At 40.2% G+C, this 20,778-nt stretch overlaps 1 protein-coding gene across 13 annotated transcripts in view; it reads right to left on the bottom strand.

The window, feature by feature from the left end:
* The window catches only part of UBR5 (ubiquitin protein ligase E3 component n-recognin 5), an 85,634-nt gene extending 65,151 nt beyond the window's left edge, over positions 1 to 20,483 (bottom strand). For 5 of the 13 annotated variants that reach the window (XM_032709430.1, XM_032709439.1, XM_032709476.1 and 2 more), the window contains exons 1-5: positions 20,269 to 20,481; positions 2,192 to 2,236; positions 1,675 to 1,756; positions 1,425 to 1,501; positions 513 to 632 (exon numbers count right to left, since the gene is read on the bottom strand). In XM_032709430.1, coding sequence (XP_032565321.1) covers positions 513 to 632; positions 1,425 to 1,501; positions 1,675 to 1,756; positions 2,192 to 2,236; positions 20,269 to 20,330 — 386 coding nt within the window. In that variant the 5' untranslated portion in view covers positions 20,331 to 20,481. Of the gene's footprint in view, positions 1 to 512; positions 633 to 1,424; positions 1,502 to 1,674; positions 1,757 to 2,191; positions 2,237 to 20,268 lie in introns of all 13 variants that reach the window. The other 8 variants (XM_032709468.1, XM_032709517.1, XM_032709526.1 and 5 more) reach the window with 5 other exon arrangements.
* Between the last annotated feature and the right edge of the window lie 295 nt (positions 20,484 to 20,778).

The raw sequence follows: 20,778 nt of genomic DNA, 5'->3' as shown, positions 1-20,778 counted from the left end.
CAATTTTAAAGGTTCTGAGCAACAATCTTTTTCAAATGTTCCCTTCCTATCACTATGATAGGACTCCAGCTATCAAAACACCAGTCATGACTAGGGGAAGGAGGGCACAATGCAGTGGAGCACACAAAGATAATGAAGGTCCTTCCTGCATAAATGCACTCATTTTCTTTATGCTTCTAGCCTACCACAGTTTAAATTGATAGTGTCCCTCTAAAAATCTGCTTTTCAAAAATCAAAGAACTAAAAAAACATTAAAAAAAAGACAACACAGCCAAAACCAAGTTATTCTTCACACATATAAGAAAACTCTCTGTATCCTAGATGCTGAAGGGTCACTTAAATGTCTGTTATTTTAAACAAGTTGATTAAGTATTTTTTTATTATACCCTACCTACACAACTGCTGTAATTATACGTTCCCTTATACATACTGCATACAATTTATATATGTGTATACACATATACTCAAATATGGAACAAACAGATTGCAGCCTCAATCCTATCAAAACTTACCCAAGGGTGTTGCCTGCCAGTCTGCCCAGAGTTTCAGAACCAGACAGAAACCATGGGGAGTCACTAGATCTGCCTGGCCTGGATGTCCTTCCTGCCCCTGAGCCACTGCTCAACTTTGAACTGAAAGTAAAAGATGGTAAATCAGTCACAAAACAATCCCAAATGGGTTAAGAACAAAACCTGGAATCCCAGGTTGAAATTCTCAGGGACTTAATCTGGTAACATACCAGCTTAAGCAACACCCTTGGGGAATATTCCAAACTAATCTAACTGTATATTAAGAGGTACACTGGAAAAAGAAAGTGGAAAGCATGCCTAACAGACCTTATGCACATGGGCAATCCATAATAGCACAGTTGCAAATACATATTAAGCTAATTAGTGATTTGAGGTAGCAATTGTGCTAAGTCTTCTGTTAGCATATATGTATAAATTGTAATCAGGTGTTCTATCCATAAACCTGACCCTGAGTACCCTACTTCGGTATTTAATGGTTTACATTCAAATATGAATCATTCAATAGTCCTACTAAGGGGGACTTACCTGGACTGAAGACCACAGGTCTAGAAAGTGAGCCTTGCCAGATGGGACCACTTTTAGAGTGGATTCTACACGAAGCTTAATAATTTAACAGAGCTTCTTTCATAAGGATTATTTTTGGAGGAATTTGTTTCTTGAAGTTAAAGAGACCCTGTCTCATTTCTTTTAGAATCACATCTACTATTTCTTCCTATGCCAGTTTGTCAAGCTAGGCTGTTTGGCTGCATCACCAATAACCATTGTGTCTCTACTCAAAGTATCCATTCCTAAAGCAATCTACTTTGAAAACAAACAAATAAAAACAAAACCAAAAAAGCAGCCAAGCTGCTTATCAAGTTCAAAAGAATGTTTTAAAAGAAAAGCATTTCTTACCCATCACTATTCTCAGGTTTACCCAATTCCAATCTGTCTGGCTGGACTGAAAAACCAATCCTGCAGACTCTGCCATCCTGTATTTAGAACAAGAAAAGCAAGCACTCAAAATTGAAATGTAAGACAAGTTACAAAAAAAAATACAAACACAAGTCTTCAGTTACTGAAGAATATTGATCAATTTAATGTTAAAAGAACTAATTTTAACTGTATAGTTTCAAGTTTATTATCTGAGATTTCAGTAATTTACCTCAAGAAGAAATGCAGCGTGATTTGGTCCCACCACACACTGTTTAATAGTGGCCTGTTCCAATACATTCAAAGGAGGGTGGCTGAAAATAAAAAGTGAGAATGTATAACATTTTAAAAAAATTGAAAAACATTCAAGAATGACTAAACGTGCATTAGTTGAAGCAACTATAAAATATTTTTGATCATTAACCACACAAAATGCAGGGGAGAAAAACCTTAAAAGGTGATGTTTTCGTTTAATGTGATCAGCAATAGAAAAACAGGTTTATACTTTAAAGTAAGGAGTCATTTCATAAGGAGGATATTTAATAATATATTTTATCATAACTGAAAACCTCCCATTTTCTTCCTGTGTTATCTGAAGCATTTCTGGACTTCAGTATTAATAGGACTTCAATATTAGTAGTACTGAGGATTTCTAAGGCTACATCTACAATACAATCACCTGCTTCATGTTGCTGTTAGAGAAACTGTACTTTCCTAAATGATTTACAGCAGCATGTGACTTGCCTTACCTGTTTAAATTATATTTGTTCAGCTTCTCTGAAACTTCCCTCAATCTGAAACAAAAAGAAATGAAGTTGTTATTTGACGACATATTCCACAGGACATGACAACCACTTATACAGCATATTTATGACATTAGGGAGACAATTTACCACATTCAATGAAGCTTGATATAAATACTACTTGGTGCTGGGAGCCTGTGTAAGAACTGGATAGTGTTCAGCTTCAAATCAGGTTTTTGTTCTGGAGGGTTTTTGCTTTGGAGTTTTACCCTTGCCAAAGAACCAACGTCTGATTACATTTCTGTGTGTTTTGCAAGCCACTATCAAAAAACTCTACTCCTGCCTTGTTACAATCATTTACAACTTCACACACAAAATAAGCAGATGATGCAATGAGCATTAACTGTAGATAAACTTGAATTTCCTTGTATAAGCTTAAATACAGTATCCCAGAGCAGACAGGATTATCATTTTCTAGGAAATCCAAGTATGTGGGATATTAGAGACAAAAATATGACAGTAAGTTCCCCAAAACAGAAAAGACAGGAAAACAGATGCACAAAAGCCAGCATCAACAAATGATGAACAACAAATTCAGGCTAGTAGAAGAAACAATCCAGAGAAACATCACTATTTATAGGGTTATGTAAAACATTACCTTTACCAGAAGGTAAAGAATGTTTCCAAAAGTACTTCCATCTCACTTTCATGGTACCTCACCAAATGGAAGAGAACACAAAAAAAAGTGCCAATCCACAGACCACTCCTGCTTAGAGGATAGTGTCCAAAAGTGGAAAGCAACAGAGGTAATTTCTAAGGTAATTTCTAATTCACTTAGAAAAGACCCTAAAGATCCTCTACAGGCAGCAAAGATTCTCTTGTAATATCAGGTAGGCACTTCAGTTTAAGTTTGAGCTCCTTTGTTCCCAAATGACACAAACAATCTGAAAAAGACCCCAGAGAGTTTCCAGTTGTATTCAGAGTATTCACATTATATCAAGATACAAAGTCTAGATGAACCCTGTAAAAATTATGCAGGGTCTTCCAAATTAAGAAAAACCATCTCAGCTTTGGTATCATATTCATCCTAGCATAAATCAGCAACACCTTTCTAAACCTAACAAAAAGACATGCACAACAGCACTGCTTTCCTCTATTTGAATCCACGTCTTTAAACCCTTTATTTTCACTTGCTTCATTTCACTTTCTACACACAGACTATTATGGACAACCGACTTCAGCTACTTGCAAACCCTGAGCATGAGAAAGAATACCAATTAGAGGTACAAACAGTCAAATCTTAACATTATCAAGTGTTTAAAGCATTTGTTCTGAGGGAAAACATAGGAAAAAAAAAATGTATGTCTGCTTGAGAAACAAGGTGATTTATACTGATAGAAATAACTTCCATGCCCGAGAAGAAAGGACCACAGTGAAAAGACAGCAGGAAGGAAGTGAACGTGCTTGGAATTGCCTTTTGCTATCCAAGCCAAGCTGCTGGTTTGTAAGTAGGCAATTTCACACTCCCAATTTCCAGCCACAACTACTTCACACAGGCCAAGAGTACATAGCCAGATAAGGTTTAGGAAGAAAGCCCACAAAAGGAAAAGAGAAAAAACACACTTCATATGCAATCTGTGTGAAAAGTACCCCACAAGAGTTTACTACTGTGGGAGACTATGGAATGAACCCTGAAGATGAATGGCACACACTCCACAGCTTACCATACGGTTTTACAAAGCCAGCAGGGATCTGCTGCATCATATACGACAAGTTAAACATTCCTGTAGTTTCATGTCTTAAGTGTATCACCTAACAGCTTCCCACAGGAATCCTGAGCAGTTTCCCACTAACATTTCTCCCATGAGTTATAATTCTAGAATAGGAAAACCTGCCTTTAAATTCACTGCACTGACTATAAGAAAAGTGGACATCAAAAAAAGTAGTGCTTTATTGGAGATGGCTACTAAAATAATCTATGAGCAACATTTAAAGCTTCCTTATCTGAGCCTTGTGTCACAAGACCTGAGCAATACTAAAGAAATAGACATCTTTCAATTTGAAAAACACCATCATAAACCTTTTATACTGATAAAAATAATAATGACATAATAGGAAAGGAATATGCACAGAAAGCTAAGACTTGAATACTCAGTGAATCCATGAGTAACATCAGCCTCAAGAGAGTAGGTCTATCTGCAACAAGCACAGGTCAAAAGAGATCTAACATTGTCGAAAAAAGGCTGCTGTCAACCTTTAAGGGGAGGGAGCAGAGCAGGATATAAATGACAATGCTGAAAGTACTAAACTCATCTAGGGAAAGAAAAAAAAAGTAAAAACGATCTCACACCCCAAACATCTCATATGCAGTTGCTGTAACAGCAAAACTACTGAATACCACCAATAAACTTAAAAGATCCATGAGGACTTGAATGTGATGCAGAACATCACCGAGTGAAAAAGGAGTTGTTCTTTAGCTCCATGTCCCTGCTGGGCTGCTGGTTTCACCCCCTCTCCTCCCCTTCCTTGTGCTGGCACCAGCATTCACATGAACACCAGTCACAAAACTAAACCAGCAGGAAAACAAGAACAAGGCAGAAAGATGTGTTTGTATACTCTGTATGGAGAATACGTCTGTGCAAATAAAAACTCTAAATAATTTCACAAAAACATTTCCTGCAGCAATCTAAGCCTTTCTACCTGCACAATTGCAGGGTACTGTAGCATTGACCCTCTGAAGGAAAAAGCTTTATTTTAACAACACAATGCAATCATTTCAACTGATGGTGCACTGGAGGAGGAGGTACAGGCAGAGATGATTTAATCAATTCTCACATTAAGGAAGGTCAACATTTCTACTAAGACCTTTCTGTGGTAAAACAATCTCCAATACAAATGCCTCAACAGACTATGCTTTGAAAAATTCTCATTAAAGGCAGTTAAACTATTTCAAAGGACCAAGTTAGAAGCAACACGTATTTTGATCACAGAGATCGTTGGGGAAATCCACTATCTTTGCAACGCTTTTAGACAAAAAGGTTCGTGATGATAGTTCCTGTATCAAGACACACATTCTTTAAATATTCTTATTGAAATTAATCCAAAAACTCTTGCAAGGAAACAAAGTCAGTTTGTCCAAGTCAAGTATGGATTTTTTTCATTCTACAAACTAATCAGAATAGAAGGGAACTATGCTCACACTAAGCAACTGAAGAAGCTCTAGGTCAGGACTGCAGCAGCTCAGATTTCCCACATGACACTTTTATTCATCACAAGATATTACTTCTTTCAAAGTACATTTCTATTTCCAGACAAGTTTAGCTCAGGACCCATCCTTTCATCAGATCTTGCTTTATAAAACCAAGTTAGGCTCAAAAATGCAAGAGTTGCGGAGAAACTCCATTTTAAAGTACTAAGTATGTGACAGAAAAACTGGACTTCAGTATATTTATAATAACTGTACCCTATTTAAACAATTGCTTAAATCCACATAAGCAAAATACTGGTTTACAATTTGTGCTTCTACTCAATTTCTAAGAATAAAAATCTTCTGTTTTAAAACAGGCAGGCTGTCCCAAGAATTATTTTTCTTAAGACACTACAGACTTCTATAGTACATGTTCACTATACTCAATTCCCTGCACCAGCAACAGCCCTACCTTGCCAGTTATCCTGTAGGAATACTCAACCTTCTTGAGTAATTCCATCATGTCAGCAACAGCTGACCAACAGACAAGACATAAGGCATAAGCAGAACCTTCTTACTGCTTTAAGATTTTAGAATAGTTCCATTAATGTATGCTCATCTTTCTCCCTGCATGTCAGGAAACTAACAGTTATATCATCTGCATCTGCAAGATCGTCTCAGGCAATTTAACATGAAAAGTGCACTGTAAATAGAAATCATATATAGCAAGATGCAAATAATTTTCCCCTCAAAAACTTACTTGCTGTTGAACAGAAACAGTATTTACAGGTGCTAATATCTAATCTGACATTTTGCAGCTTTGATCAAATAACAGTACATCTAGCACGTTTTTAAGTATTAAAACAATTTCTGCCACCACAGAGATTGATTTCTATCATAATATAAGGAAAGCTATTTTTCATTTTTCGCTGCAACTTTAGACTACATTTTTAAATGTCAGCTACGTCCTTAAAGAACACACAGTAAAATCACTGCAGCTAAGCAATCCAAACAAAGGATTTAACCAGAGATGTAAAATACAATGTTCACATACTGCCTGTCTCCAGAAGAATGCAAGTCTTTCTGTACTCAGCAAGTAACACTCAGAATCCCACACACAATATTCAGAACATTCTCTTGGATTTTTCCTGAAGCTGCACCTTCATAGCCTTAAAAAGTTATTTGTACACTTTAAAGTCAAAATATCAGGCAGGGCCCCACCACAAGAGCTTTCATCACTTCAGTACCACATGGTGACAGTAAGAGTTGCAGAGGAAGAAAATAAAAGGTACTTTAAAACAAACAAACAAACAAACAAAAAACACTGTTTGGTATGATGAACAACTTTGAGTAGGGAAATAAAAACAGAACTATTTCAGTCCTGGTAGATTTTTCTAAGTGATCAGGCCTCTTTAAGACAACTTAATATATTGTCAATGAAGTCTGTAAGGCAACAAACGAGACACTCACACCAGAGCAGACAGAAGGACACAAGTCCTCCACTGCTTTTCCAAGGGAAGGTTAACAATAATAATAATAATAAGCAGATATCCGAGGGGACATACATATGAAAAATCAATTCAAGCACTGGAAAACAGTACTGAGTAACATACCTGTCACCACTTATCACCATCTCCATCCCTCAGCTGAGCCCCTGAAGTGCTCTGAGCACAGTGAGCCAGACCCAAGGAGGCACCTTCGTGGCCAGTTTGCAGGTTTTGGCCCAGCAGTTACATAGCCTCCAGATCAAAGCCCTCTCACACCTGCCTGTCTTGAATCACATGGAAATGAGCTCCTGTGCCTGTCTATCAGTGTCACGAAAACAGAGTCTCAGAAATGCAGAAAATGAACACCAATGAAAAGCTTAGGCAAATATGTTGCCTTTGTTTCCTAATGCCAGCATGTCCTGGACACTAGACACTGACATTGATGTAAAGTCACATCCAGCTACCTTCCATGACACAATACAGCATACAAAAGCATCCTGTCCTCGATTGCCATGCCAAACATTAGAGAGCAGCCTCCAAAGAGGCAGCCTTCCACATTACACCTTTCTCCTACTGGAATTAATGAAGATTTAGAGTGTGCTTTAAGTCATTCTGGGTACTAAGGGGGGGAGTCCATAAACACCCATATGCTGAAGTACCTTCAAAAGCAAGCAATAAGATTATCTGTACAAAACAAAGTAATGCACATAAGAAAAAAAAAAAAAAGACATTCCCAGGGCAAGTACAAAATGACAGGTTCCAAGGTAACCAGTACTACTCAGCAGGGGAGTGGAACAACATGTTTAGACTATAATACTCAGATCACTGAAACAAACTAGATGACAAAGAAACTCAGTGCTCCACTCAGTAATCAGGGCTACCCTGTGTGCTTCTCCACCTTTCAAGAAATATAAATTAGGACTATTTGGTTATTACATACTAAACCAACACGTACAGCTCAGGAAATCCCTGAGCTGCAAATCCATAGAAGCTAGAAAAGCATCACTGTATGTGTGCCCTGTTCTAACACTTTTGCTGTCACCAAGCACTGTGGTCTCTGCCACAAAGAGGAAGAAAACAAGATAGGCTTGACTTGAACAGCTTGAACATCTCTAGTATTTCATGGTTATCAACCACCACAGGTTGACAGAATATGGCTCCCAAACTTTATTTCCTATTTTGCAGGACTATTAGTTCGGTTGATAAATGCAGTTCTGATGATTTAATAATCCTCTCTGGAACAATGGTAACACACTGTGCTGGATCAGTAAGCTGCAGCAGAAAGCTAATATAGCAAAGATCAAACAAATTAATCTCTTAAAAACAGCTTTCTGCAATATCACTGAAAAGTCTTCAGATAATACAGTAATTGCAGAACGAAAATTCCCTTAGAGTAGACCATCAGTATTTAATAATATAACAACACTGATGTAGACAACGACATAAGTTAGGTATAAATTAGCCCACAAGAGGGTTAAAGCAGGACAAGAAAAATTAGCAAAGACTGGATAGAAGCAAAGACATTAGAAGGTTAACAGCAGATACCCACCAATATCTAATATTCAGAGTTAAATACACACTACAGAGGGAGGTAAAATGACTTAACCATCTTCTTCACCTTTATAGAGTGTAAGCATGTATTTTAGTTCTAGTTTTAAGAAAACAAGGCAGATTCCACATCACTATAGAAGAAAAAGGGGAGAGCAGTGAATATGGTCTACCTAGAACCTTTAGCAAGGCTTTTGACAGTCTCCCATAAGGTCCCCACAGAGGAGCTGTTGATGTTCAGGCTGAATGAGCAAACAGTGGGATGAACCAAAAACTGTCTGAACAGCTGGGCCCAGAGGGTGGTGGTCAGTGGCACAAAGTCTGGTTGGAGGCCAGTGACTAGTAGTGTATCCCAGGGGTCACTGCTGGGTCCACTCCTGCTCAGCATCCTCATTAATGATGTGGATGATGGGGCAGTGTGTATCCTTGGCAAGTTTGCTGATGACACCAGACTGTAAGGAGTCACACTGCCATCCAGAGCACAGCAACCTCATGACCTTCAGCAAGGGAAGGTGCAAAGCTTTGCACCTGGGGAGGAATAACCTCATGCACCAGTACATGCTGGGGACTGCCCAGCTGGAAAGCAGCTTGGCAGAAAAGGACCTGGGAGTCCTGGTGGACAGCAGGTTAAACATGAGCCAACGTGGCTTGCATTCTGGCTGCAATAGACAAAGTATTGCCAGTATGCCGAAGGAGGAGAGCCTTCCCTTTATTCAGCACTCGTGAGGCCACATCTGGAGTTCTGGACTCCCCAGCACAAGAGACGTGAACATACTGCACAGAGCCCAGCAAAGGGACACAAAGAGGACTAGTGCACTAGAGCACCTCTCAGATGAAGAAAGGCTAAAAGAGCAGAGACTTCACCCTAGGGAAGAGAAGGTTCTGGGGGGATCTTATCAACACATATGAACACCTAATACAAGGGTAGTAAAGGGGACAGACCAGGCTCTTTGCAGTGGCACCCAGTGAAAGGACCAGAGGCAGTGAACACACATTGAAACACAGCAAGTCCTGTCCGAATATCAAGAAACACTTCTTCTGCTGTGAGGGTGACCCAGCACCGGCACAGGTTGCCCAGGGAGGTTGTGGATTCTCCATCCTTGAGAGTTATTCAAAAGCCATCTAAATATAGTTCTGAGCTATAGATGGCCCTGCCTGAGAACAGGAGTTGGACCTGACCATACCCAGAGTTCCCTTCCAACCTCAGCCATCCTGTGATTGATATTGAGGACTTACTGCTTTCAGAAGGTGATTTCTACGCATTTGACTTGAAGGCATGGCAACAAAAGGAGGGGTTTTGCCACTGAAATGCTAGGAGCTTGTGCTTTGCTATAGAATCCCTGTAAGATCAGTGGCACAGAAAAAAAGTTATGCCACAGAGTGAGGAAAGTGTCTGAGACATTAGACATTCACTAAAAGCATTCATGGGTATTCAAATACCCAGATGGAAGAACTCTGTTTCTCTAGCAGGAACAGCAAGACGAGGGACAGCCACTAGTAGGATTTGTGAAGTGCAGCACTAGATGCCTCTGATTAGCAATGAGTTTTTAAGATAGCTGACTGGTTTCTTTAGTTCAAAATCTACTTACACCCTTTCTTCAGATTTATCATTTAAGTGACACTGAAAACATCCCCTTCTGAATAGAGAAAAACCCCAAACTGTAACCCCACACCACAGTGCAAAGCACAGCCATAGCCCAGCTCAAGAGGAATACAAAGTCAATTACGTCTTTTAAATAAGCAAACACCACAAGCTATGGAACAGCACAGCCCCTTTTTTGAAAGAAAGCTGTAATGAAAAGTCTGAATATGAACAGAAAGAAACCACAAATGGCATGATACTGACAGGACTACCACAGAGCAGTTACAGCACACCTACATGTTCTTTAGCACATTATCTAGAGGATTTGGTAGTAATGTACAGCTACAAGTTGCCTAAATGACTAGTGGTGTTTCTGTGGAATAAAGAAAAACACACTACAGGAGAATGAGTCACTCTCAACCTGATGCCCTTCTATGGCAGCAGACTTCCAAAAGTATGGGTCGCAAATTCAGGAAATACAAGACAGAAATCTGTTCTCTGGTGCAAAATGCATCAAATCATCATTTTGTGTTCACAGATTCTGTTCAACTGTACAGATTCCTTGCAGCTGCAAAAAAATGTTTTGTTTAACATTTAGCAGAAGGCTATTTCTTCAGCCAGAACACCACAACAGCTAAACAACTGCATCAACCAACTCAGTTGGGCGAGAGTTCTGAATCTGAAAACAACCGAGGTTGTAAACTATTTAACTATCCATCATTTCAGTAAGTACATCCTCTTGTGACAATGAAATGTGTATAATGGGAATTTAAAACCCCATGGTTCTAAATTCAAGGATACTTGAAGAACACACACATGATAATAACATGAGCCAGCATTACTACATGAACAACATACGTATGTTAGCCACCAAATGTAGCTACGAAGCTGTACACTTGTTTAACCAGAATGAGTAAAACTTAAAGACCACATTTAGGCAAAGAAGGAAAAACATCTTATTTTTTACTGTCAGAGCACTGCTGTAGTGATTCCACTAAAAAAAATTGCTATCAAAATAAAAATCCAGTCATTGAAAATCTTAAAACCTTTTTGTGTCCCATCATGATAAGATTGTTAATGCTCCTTCAGGAGTTAATTATGAGCCACCAGGGAGGCTGTGAATCTACCAGCATACCAGCTTAAAACCTGGAGACAGGTTCTGGTCCCAGCTGAGGCTACTGCAAGAACCTACATCATAATCTCTCCACCATTTTCCTTTGCTCTAAGCTTTTGGAAGCCACGACCACTTTGTGCAAAGTTGGAAAATGGCCTTTGATTTGAGCATTCAAATGCTATAAAAATATTTTTAAAAGTAAGAACTGTCACATTATTAAATACTTTGTGTCTTGGCTAGAGAAAAGCAACTGTATATTTTGTACAAGTGATTTTATTAAAAACAAAGCACAAACAAGAACTGAATTCTAATTGCTTTGCAATGAAGTCCAATGAGCTTATTCTCATGCTGAATTAGTTTTAGCAGCAGGGAAAGATCATTTAGCATGTCCAGTCCTTTACTTGCCAACTCCTCCAATTCCAAGCCTTGAAGTATTCAACAAAAACTCTGACATCACAGTGTCATCTGCATGTCACTTTTTCAAACTTGTTAAAAACTGTCTTTTAAATACCACGGACTCCCCTCCTCACACTGTCTTCCACTAAACACACATCTTCAAAACGCTCCTCAAGACACACTATCTTTGATTTAGATAGGAATGGAATGAGGCCTGGCATAAGGAGTAGAGAGCAAGCACCACGCCAGAAAAACAAGCGGCCAAATCGCTTTGTCAGATGCACAGTACAGGCAAAATAACTCGAAAGAAAGCCCAGCTTCTGAGGTGCACAGCTCATCACAACACTTTGCACTGCTGAAAAGAGATTCTCTTTCCCATCTGTCCGTACCCCAGCCACGAAACTCCAGGTGCTTCCCCTCAGAGTAACCAGTGCTTGGTTCCTCTACAAGACCTTGTGAAGCAGCAGCTTTAGTACCTCCTGCTTCACATTTTGCCTACGGCCATCATATTTCAGGTAACAATCTTGCCAGATACAGATTCTGCACCATAAGAGAAAGAAACAAAGCTTCAGCCACTCCAGCAAACAGCCTGTTATTCCCCAGCCTCCCCATGAGGAGCAGGGCAATAATTGTCAGATTACCTTCTGCCTACCCAATCTGCCTCACAATGACAAGAATATGGGATGATCTGTATCATTGGAACACTTTATTAAGTACCTTTAAATTACTGCTCTAGAGACATTTTGTCAAAGTCAGCGAACTGTGTATACAATGCCTTACTAAAAAAAAAAAATAATGCAGAAAATGAGAAAAGAAAAACTGCTGTTACTAATGTATTAAGAGTGGTCAAAGACAAAGGAAAGAGAGTTCCATCAACCTAAGAGGTCTTCATTAGAGGTCAGACAACAATAACTCATTTATATTAAAAAAATATACAACAAATTAAAAGCCATAAATCCTCTTTAGAATAACATCTCTTGATATTTACTAGAAAGGGAAAAAAACGCAACCCTGATCATTTTCAGGCTGCATAGAGTACAACAGAATTTCACACCATAAACGAAAGAATAAACACTGAGAGACACATTCAAGAAAATTAATTTTGCAAAATGAACTAGAGATTAAAATTATACCACACTTATTGAAGGAAGTGACAGATTCCAATGGCTTCAAATGACAACAGAGTAAGGCCTACATTCAACTTCATTCACATGTGCAAGTATTCATTTTCCAGTCAAGCTTTTGGTAAAAACCCTGCAGCACAAACATTTGTCTATGTTAAGTCAACGTCAGATTACACATTGAAAACTACATAGTGAAATTACAATTTTTAGTATAATCCAGAGATCCAAATCAAAAAATATCTTACTGTATCAGAACTATCTACATATATAGAGATAACCTACCCCAGAGGTGAAAAAGGTGAGTTTAGGGAAACCTAATGGACAATAGATTATGAAGTATAATGTAAGATTCTAAGCAAATTTTTAAAATGTTGTTTTAACACAGACTTGTCTTAAACTAATCAACTATGACATCTACAGTGCATAGAAAATAAGACAAAATTAGCATCCAGTTTAACTAGAGATGAGGGCAAACACAGCTGCACAAAGTAACACCACCAAGACCTGGTACAGAGCACAGAGTTTCTTTCTGGAGTATCTTCTAGTGAACAGGCAAACTACAGCTGCATGGGTATAATCACCCTCAATTACTAGAGATATTTCCAACTGATCCCTTTAACAAACAAAAAAACACACCCTCCTGAATGTGGGGTTTTTTGGAGGGTTTTTGTTCTGCTGAAGACAAATTTCCTAAGATTCCTGAAGTCTCCAGCAGCCTTGGTACCTTCATCTGTTGAGTTACACTACTGTTGTCACAAACTAAACCGGCAGATCTCATGGCTGTCAATAAAACAACAGTGACAGTGAGAAGTTCCAACACAGTTAATGCTGGCTGTAGCAGTGAGACTCGTGAGATGAAGACAAAATTTTCAAAGACTGCAAATTCTACAGTCACGTTGCTCCTCAAGCGGAACCAAATCGGCAGATGAGCAGTGCTCCCACCTTACACCTTCTACTCAGTTTTACAATGTCTTTCAACTGTTTAGAATTGTCAAACTTCATACCTTTGTATCACTGAGTACATGTTCTCTCCCAAATAAAAACTCTTTAAATTGAAACAAAATGCTAATTTTCCTTGGAGGGGAAGGGTAAGAGAAAAGGAAGCAAGGTTGGTTGACTGCTTTTTTTAAGGACAGAAAGACTTTAAAAAATAGAGTACAGAGTTTATTGTCAAAATAATTCTATGCCAGAAAGAGAAAATAAGATCTGAAGTCTGGATAATTATTCCTGTAGTGGAGTAACTAATGCTGTGTTCATCCTCATTTAAACTGTCAGGCTTACAGTTTCGGAAAAAATACACGTGCACCCTGAAAATTACATTTGCACATTTATTTCAGTATTTTTTTCTCCAAATGATTCCTCTTGATTTACAGTCCTGTTGCCACTACAACCAGGCCTTGTCTTCATGTTCTCTCTGGGGCGTATAGAGACACCAACCACTGCAGTCTTCTATGTGAAGCTGTTTTTAAGAGACAAATCCTTAGTGGACTTCAGTGAATCCAAGCTTAAAAAAAAATGTAAAAGCACAAGTAGTTTTTGTTTATGTTTTTTTCCTGAGTTAGTGGCTGTTGAGTTGATGCAGAGAAAAAACAGCAGCTTTTACAAGAAGCATCTTGCAAATTTAACTACCTAGATTGCTACTAGTGTAATCACTACAATAAAATACCTCCAATCCCCTTCTCTTCTTTATGTAACTTTCAGATACCTTCTACCATCAATTTAAGTCACCAGTGATTAACTGTGCCATAACTGTGAAAACGTAGGTACAACACACTGCAGAGTTTGCCAAGCTTAGGTACATCCTTGGTTGTTTTTCTTCAACTGTCAGGTCATTTTTCATGTAGATATAATTGTATACTGAATAGTTATGTACTTCAGATAGTTCAAGAAGGATGTTTTTTACAAACATTCTATATGGCAATTAGAAAATTTAATAAATAATACTATACAAAAAACTACCTCAAATGTATGTTATTGTTTATAGTTTTTAGCTTTTACAAATATATAGCACATAAATGCTTTTGAGTGATACCTTACTGTTGTTAGAATTTAAAAAGTCATTTTCTGAGAGCTCTGACTTTCAGTGCCAACCTTATAACATGGCTATTGATATCTTAGTCCATTAATCTTACTTTATCATTGGTCTAACAACAGATATGCTCAAACCTCACATATGATTTGAGAACACAAAAAGAAGCAACATTTGTGCCCCAATTACTATTTTACTAAATTCCTTGTGACAGATCACAACTACTCTCAGTCCAGATCACATTCACAGTACAGTTTCATGTTACAGTAGCCAAAATAAACTTGCTGCTTTCAAAATGGAAGGAACTCAACCCTGCTTCCTCTTCCCTGTTCTTCATTCCCAATTCTCCCTCTTGCAGCACCTTAAAATCCCCCCTTTCTTATCCATCTCTTCTGATGCTCACCCAACCAGAGATAAACCAGGGCTACCTTTATAACATTTCAGCAAATTAAGTCAGTTTCCTGCGGGATCAGACACTTACAATTAGTGCAAGGTAAGAGGTGGGGAAAATAAACCTCCGCCTTCAGAAGGGAGCAGTTTCTGTGACTTACAACATCTCAGGAAAGTTTCAGCAAGTACATTCACAGACTATTACATATATACTCTCTAAGAAGCAGCATGTGGGGCATGACAAACAACTGTAACCAGAAGAGGACCCTGGCAGAGCAAAGTCCAAAAAGGCCTAGAAAATTGGCCTGTGTATAAGTAACTTTTCATATTCAACCAGACATGAAATGATGCTTATGTGTAAATTCTGATGCTTAATTTCCTAAATTATTGTTCATAAATAACAATAGTGAAGTAAAATCAAATCTTAACGCGCTGCTGCTGCATTTATGAATCCTATAACACTCTCTATAACCACAGTGGTGGTGCAAACCTTTTGATGCAGCCAGAACAGTTTATTTTTTAAAAATGTTTTTCCAGCTTAGAGTCTGATGACGATAATAATAATGCCATGACAGTCATACCCTATCCCTCACTCTCTTCTGAAAGAAGTCAATTTAAATTTGGTTACGCTTTCAAGAAATTAATCTTAAAACCAAAGTCAATGCTTCTCCCATTAGTAAATTTTTATCAAGCAGCTGTAACTCAGGGAATTCAAGTACTACATCAGTTATGTTTTCCCATTAATTAAACCATCTATTCCTGTTTGTGGCAGGCTACCTGTACTTATGCTAAAGTAGATTAGGAAACAGTTCAAAGCATACCAAAATAAATCACTTGAGCTAAAAGGAGTACTGTATTATTTGCACAAAACTTGCAGATTTTCCATTTAGGAACACATCAGTCAATCCCTTTTTTCCCCCCGCTTTGGGCAGCAATGCAGATCACACATGAGAAACAGCAGAGAAGTTCATGCTGGGGTTGCCTTCCTCTCCCCAAGAGCGCAGGTACTCTCCCAGCACACCTGTAGATGTACAAGAGGGAGTTCAAGGCTAAACAAACACCTTCATTATCAGGAGCTCTCTCTCCCTCTCTGTGCACGGCCGAGACATCAGCTCCACATCCCTGCTGGCTCCCTGCACAGCCACACCACACCCTCCGCCAGCTCCTGCCAGCAACATCTGCTTGAGATTTTTAACAGATTTGCTCATCAGTAAATGCAAGAGGGGGTGTCTGCCAGAGTAGCAGCCACATATCCACTGATCGCTCACAGTACCTTGAAATGATGTACAGACTAAAAAGATATGTTCTTGCAAAGGACTTTTTTCCAGAGAAACAGATTATCAGAGAATGTAAACAACAACACAGGCAATGCAAAGTACATTACTTCATTTTTCAGTTCAGGCACAGGTCTAAAGTAAGTAATATTCAAATAACAGAGAAAGGCATTGAATATATTATTAAGGGAAAACAAAGTCACGTAAGAGCCAGATCCCCCTTTCTTCCCCCAAAGATGACTGTACGTACAGACTCACTGAAGCTTCAAATGAACTTTTCTTGGCTGCACTAATGATTTCAAAGACCTTACTGACAGAAAACCTACTACATGGTACTTCTTCACACTTATCTTAAACTCAGAATACCCTCTATTTAACCAAATTCATTACATCTCATCTTTAAGAGGAGAGAAAAAAGCACATTAACATTGTGTCAATGGCCATTTCAAAAATTACATCTTACTCTACATTAGGACTTAAATGGCTTAGCTGACAAGAATTTTCTTAGTACAAGGTAAAGACAAAGTCAAAGCTTTGAGATGAACCTTGTCCCTGAAGGTTAGTTGATGTATGGAGAGCTGTTTATGCAAGGTGAAAGACCCCCCTTCTCCTACAGAGTAGCAAGTTAAACTGCTACTCTGAGGTTTCCTAATAGCCAAGAAAAGGCTATTTGTCATGGTTACACCCACTTCCTAACCCAACTTAAAATTAAGAAATATACTACGAAGAATTTACTGAGATTAACTTATCTATGAAATTGCACCAAACTTCCTTAACAAAGCACAAGGTCTCCTGCCCTAAAAGAGGTGGATTATCAACAAAATGTACTTGACACCCAATGCAACAGAAGCGGGACATCTCTTTCTCAAATATTAAAGCCATCAATTATTTACACAGCAAATACTCTATGGAGTTGTTTTTCAAACTGCAAGCCATACCAAATTTTTCTCCCATTAAACTTTTCATATTCAGTTTACAGAGAACAAATTGCTCGGGGGAAAAATTCCGAGTTACCTATCTTCCTAAATAAACTTACCAGAAAAAGCTGAATTACTTCAGTTCATCATAAACAAAAGCTTAGCCTACTATTCATTTCAAAAAATGAATCCTAACACAACTGCAAAATTAAGTATAACCTTGTCCTCTATGAACTCTCTTCAGTGTCACCAGCTCCCTGACATCTGAGTGAAGAAGCCTACACAGCTTCAGCTTATTTGAGAGAGGACTAATAACTACCATCAAGGTACAATATTAACCAGCATTTGTAAAAACACTAGTTAAGAAGTACTTTCAGATGATGAGTAGGCATGCTCAGGAGTCCTCCAATTATTTGTGGTTCTACAGTTCCTTTTTCCTTTTTTCTTTGAAGTGTTTTACCATTCTCTGAGTTGCTGCATGAATAGGAGGGATAGCAAATTAAACAGAAAACCGAATAAAAGCTGTAGAACAGAATGAGAGAAACTGCACCAAACCATACTGGAAAAAACTACTTGGAGACTACTTAAGAGCAGAGCAATACTTCAGGAGAGGAGGCTTTCCGAACACACTTCACTCTCTTCACACATCTACACTGATAATGTTAAACATAATGTATCAAATACTTGATTATAAAAATTCCAAAGTGTCCTGTATCCTGAACACACAGGGATTGTACCAATAAATGCCCTGTGCTTTAAGATGTGACTATTCTTTAGATACAGAACACAGATCCATTACTGAAAGCAATCTAATTGATGTTTTACGTACACTAGAGATGAAAGCATATAATGCAGAATTATGATCCCAAAATCAGATTTTGAGAAACAATTACCATTCAGAATACAGACAGGAAAAAAAAAACCTAACTGACCACTGTCAGGGGCTACTGACCACTGTCTGCAGCAGAGACTCAAAAAAGACAGGAAAGAAAGATCCTAGAGACATGAGATGTTTCAAGATCCTAACATCTGTGAGTATGTATATGAGAATTTATTAAGCTATCTGGAGCCTAATCTACATTGACAGAATAGTAATAAGCAGCAACGCTACTGATAAAACTGAACTGGCATTTCCAGCACATATGTGTGTGCCTCAACCCTACTTATGAATCATTCTGATTTCACTGCATTACAAGTTCTGATACACAGCTACTGCATTTTTAGTAAAATTATATTTATGAAGTGGAAATTTCTAACTTGCAGATCAGATCAAGGAGCCGCTTGATTTTTCAGAATAAGTCACTACTTAACAGCACTTCTGCAGCTTTCTCCACATATTAATTACCCCACATTAGGAAGCTTCCTCTATCAAATAGTAGTCTTAAGAAGTGCTGCTCTGGTAAGAAGGGAAAAAAGAAATTTAAAAAAAAAAAACGAGGAAGCATTAGGAAGACTGGAGGGGCATCATATTTTACATCAATAAGTCAAAAGAACAGGTGACATTAAAGAAAAAACAGATGAGTTCTCTCACTCTGAGCAAAGTGTGATAATTACATGTTAAATATTTTCTAAGGGTCTATCAACATTAAAAAAAAAAAGAAAATCCACTGGAGTCTTTTCAAGTTCAAAGTCCTACATCTTACTCCAAATCAAAACAGTGCAACCGGTAAAAGATCTCCTAGTACAGCATCACCTCTCAGTTTGTCACTAAAGGAAGATGGTGTATGTCAAATTTGAATGTAGTACTGTAGACAAAGCCAATCAATCCCTTAGGAATGCGGAGGCCTCCAAGGAAACAGAATTCTGTAAAATACATTATCAGGTTAAGAGGGAAAAAAATACACTCCACACTAAAACACTTCACGATTTGGACCTATTTTATCTTTATAAGTTTCTTTTCCTCCTCTAAGGGCATGGATGAGGTAGCTAGGCCGAAATTTTGGTTTTAAAACGACCTATTTTCCTCACTATACACTCTCAAACCTCATCTGTTTCAAGAGGCAGCTCAGCAAAGACTGGTCTAGGAGAAGTGACCTAACTGCAAGCAACTGTGAAGCGAGCTGGACTCTGGCCTACTCCGAAATCTGGTAGGATCAAAACCAGAACAGTATAACCAAAAGCCCATACTTTTTAAGGCTTATAAATATTTAAATAATGTCTACATTTATCTGTAGCGTAAAAAATTTAGGTTTCTATCCAGCGATGATTAAAGATATCGATTTACTCACACATAAATTTGAAAGAACTAAAAATTAAGCTTCAGATTTTTTAAGAATCCCTGTATAAAAGAACACAAGTAAAATTTACAAGCTACTACACATACCATTAGCAGGTGCTACGGAAGAAATATTTGACAGCCACACAAAGCTGTCAAATACATGTCAAGCAGTGAAGAAAATTTGGTTCATAGATTCATTTTCTCCCAAGCACTCCAGTTTCTCCCCAGCCTGCAATTTCTCTCCCCCAGTGCTACATAAAGTTGGCTGCGATGTTTTCAGACAGGCAGCGGTCATTCCCACCTCAGCTAAAGCCGCACAGCACTGCTGATGTGGAGACCGGGCCTGCTTTTGTGCCCAGTCCCGGCCCGTGAGCGGGGCAGGCAGCGCACACCGCGGTGTGTGTGACAGCGCTGCCGCCTTTATCCCCGCTCCCGTCACTCCCTCACACACCGCGATCCCCCGCCCGCATTGTCTGCCTCGCTCCATCCCCGATTAACATGGACACGTTCTCGCTCCTCCGCCAGGGATCCCCGGGAACCTACTTCCTCGACCACGGATCCCCAGGAACCCCCCTGCCGGGCCAGGGATCCCCGGGATTCCCCAGGCCGGCCGGAGCCCTCGTCGGGCCCAAAGCGAAGGTCGCGGCCCCTCAGCCCCGCGGGGGGCGAAGCCGCCGCCGGGAGAGGCCGCTCGGGGCGGGCGGGACGCGCGGGGACCCGGCGGGGGGGCCGGGCCGGCCGCGCTGCCCCCGCCGCCCCGGGGCCCCTCCCCACACCCCCAGGGGGCCCCTCCCCTCCGCCCCCCGCCGCCCCTCACCGGTCGTTGAGCTGGTCCTCGGTGCCCGGCAGCGGGTGCACCACGAAGTGGATCGAGGTCATGTTCCGCGCCGGTGCCCTCCCCGGCGACGGCGGCGGGAGGCGGGCGGGCGGGGGCCGGGCACACAATGGGGGCGGCGGGGGAGGGGGCGCTTGGCCTCCGTCCCTCCGCCGGGGTGGTTCGCGGCCGCCCCGGCGGGGTCGCGGGCTCTCGGCGGCCGCGGCGCTGCAGGCGCGGGTCGGGACAGAACGGCCGCAACGGCGGCGCTCGGAGCTGGGCCCGGCCGCGCTCACGCACGCGCCGCCATCTTGGCTCCAGCGGGCTCTTCCCCCCCCGCCCCTCCCCCGCCCTCCGTGCGCCGCGCCGGGCAGAAGGCGGGGCCTGGCAGGCGCGCGGTGGCGGCGCGCGTGCGAGCCCCGCGCTCACTGGCGCGCGCTGCTCCCCCCCCCGCCACTAAGCGCGTCGCCGATTGGCTCGGCGCGGGGGCCTCGCGGCGGGGCGCAGTGACGT

The sequence above is a fragment of the Chiroxiphia lanceolata genome, chromosome 1 (genome assembly GCF_009829145.1).
Source record: "Chiroxiphia lanceolata isolate bChiLan1 chromosome 1, bChiLan1.pri, whole genome shotgun sequence".
NCBI lineage: Eukaryota > Metazoa > Chordata > Aves > Passeriformes > Pipridae > Chiroxiphia > Chiroxiphia lanceolata.
The sequence above is the reverse complement of the archived record's forward strand: the minus strand, read 5'-3'. Positions and strand labels throughout refer to the sequence as shown.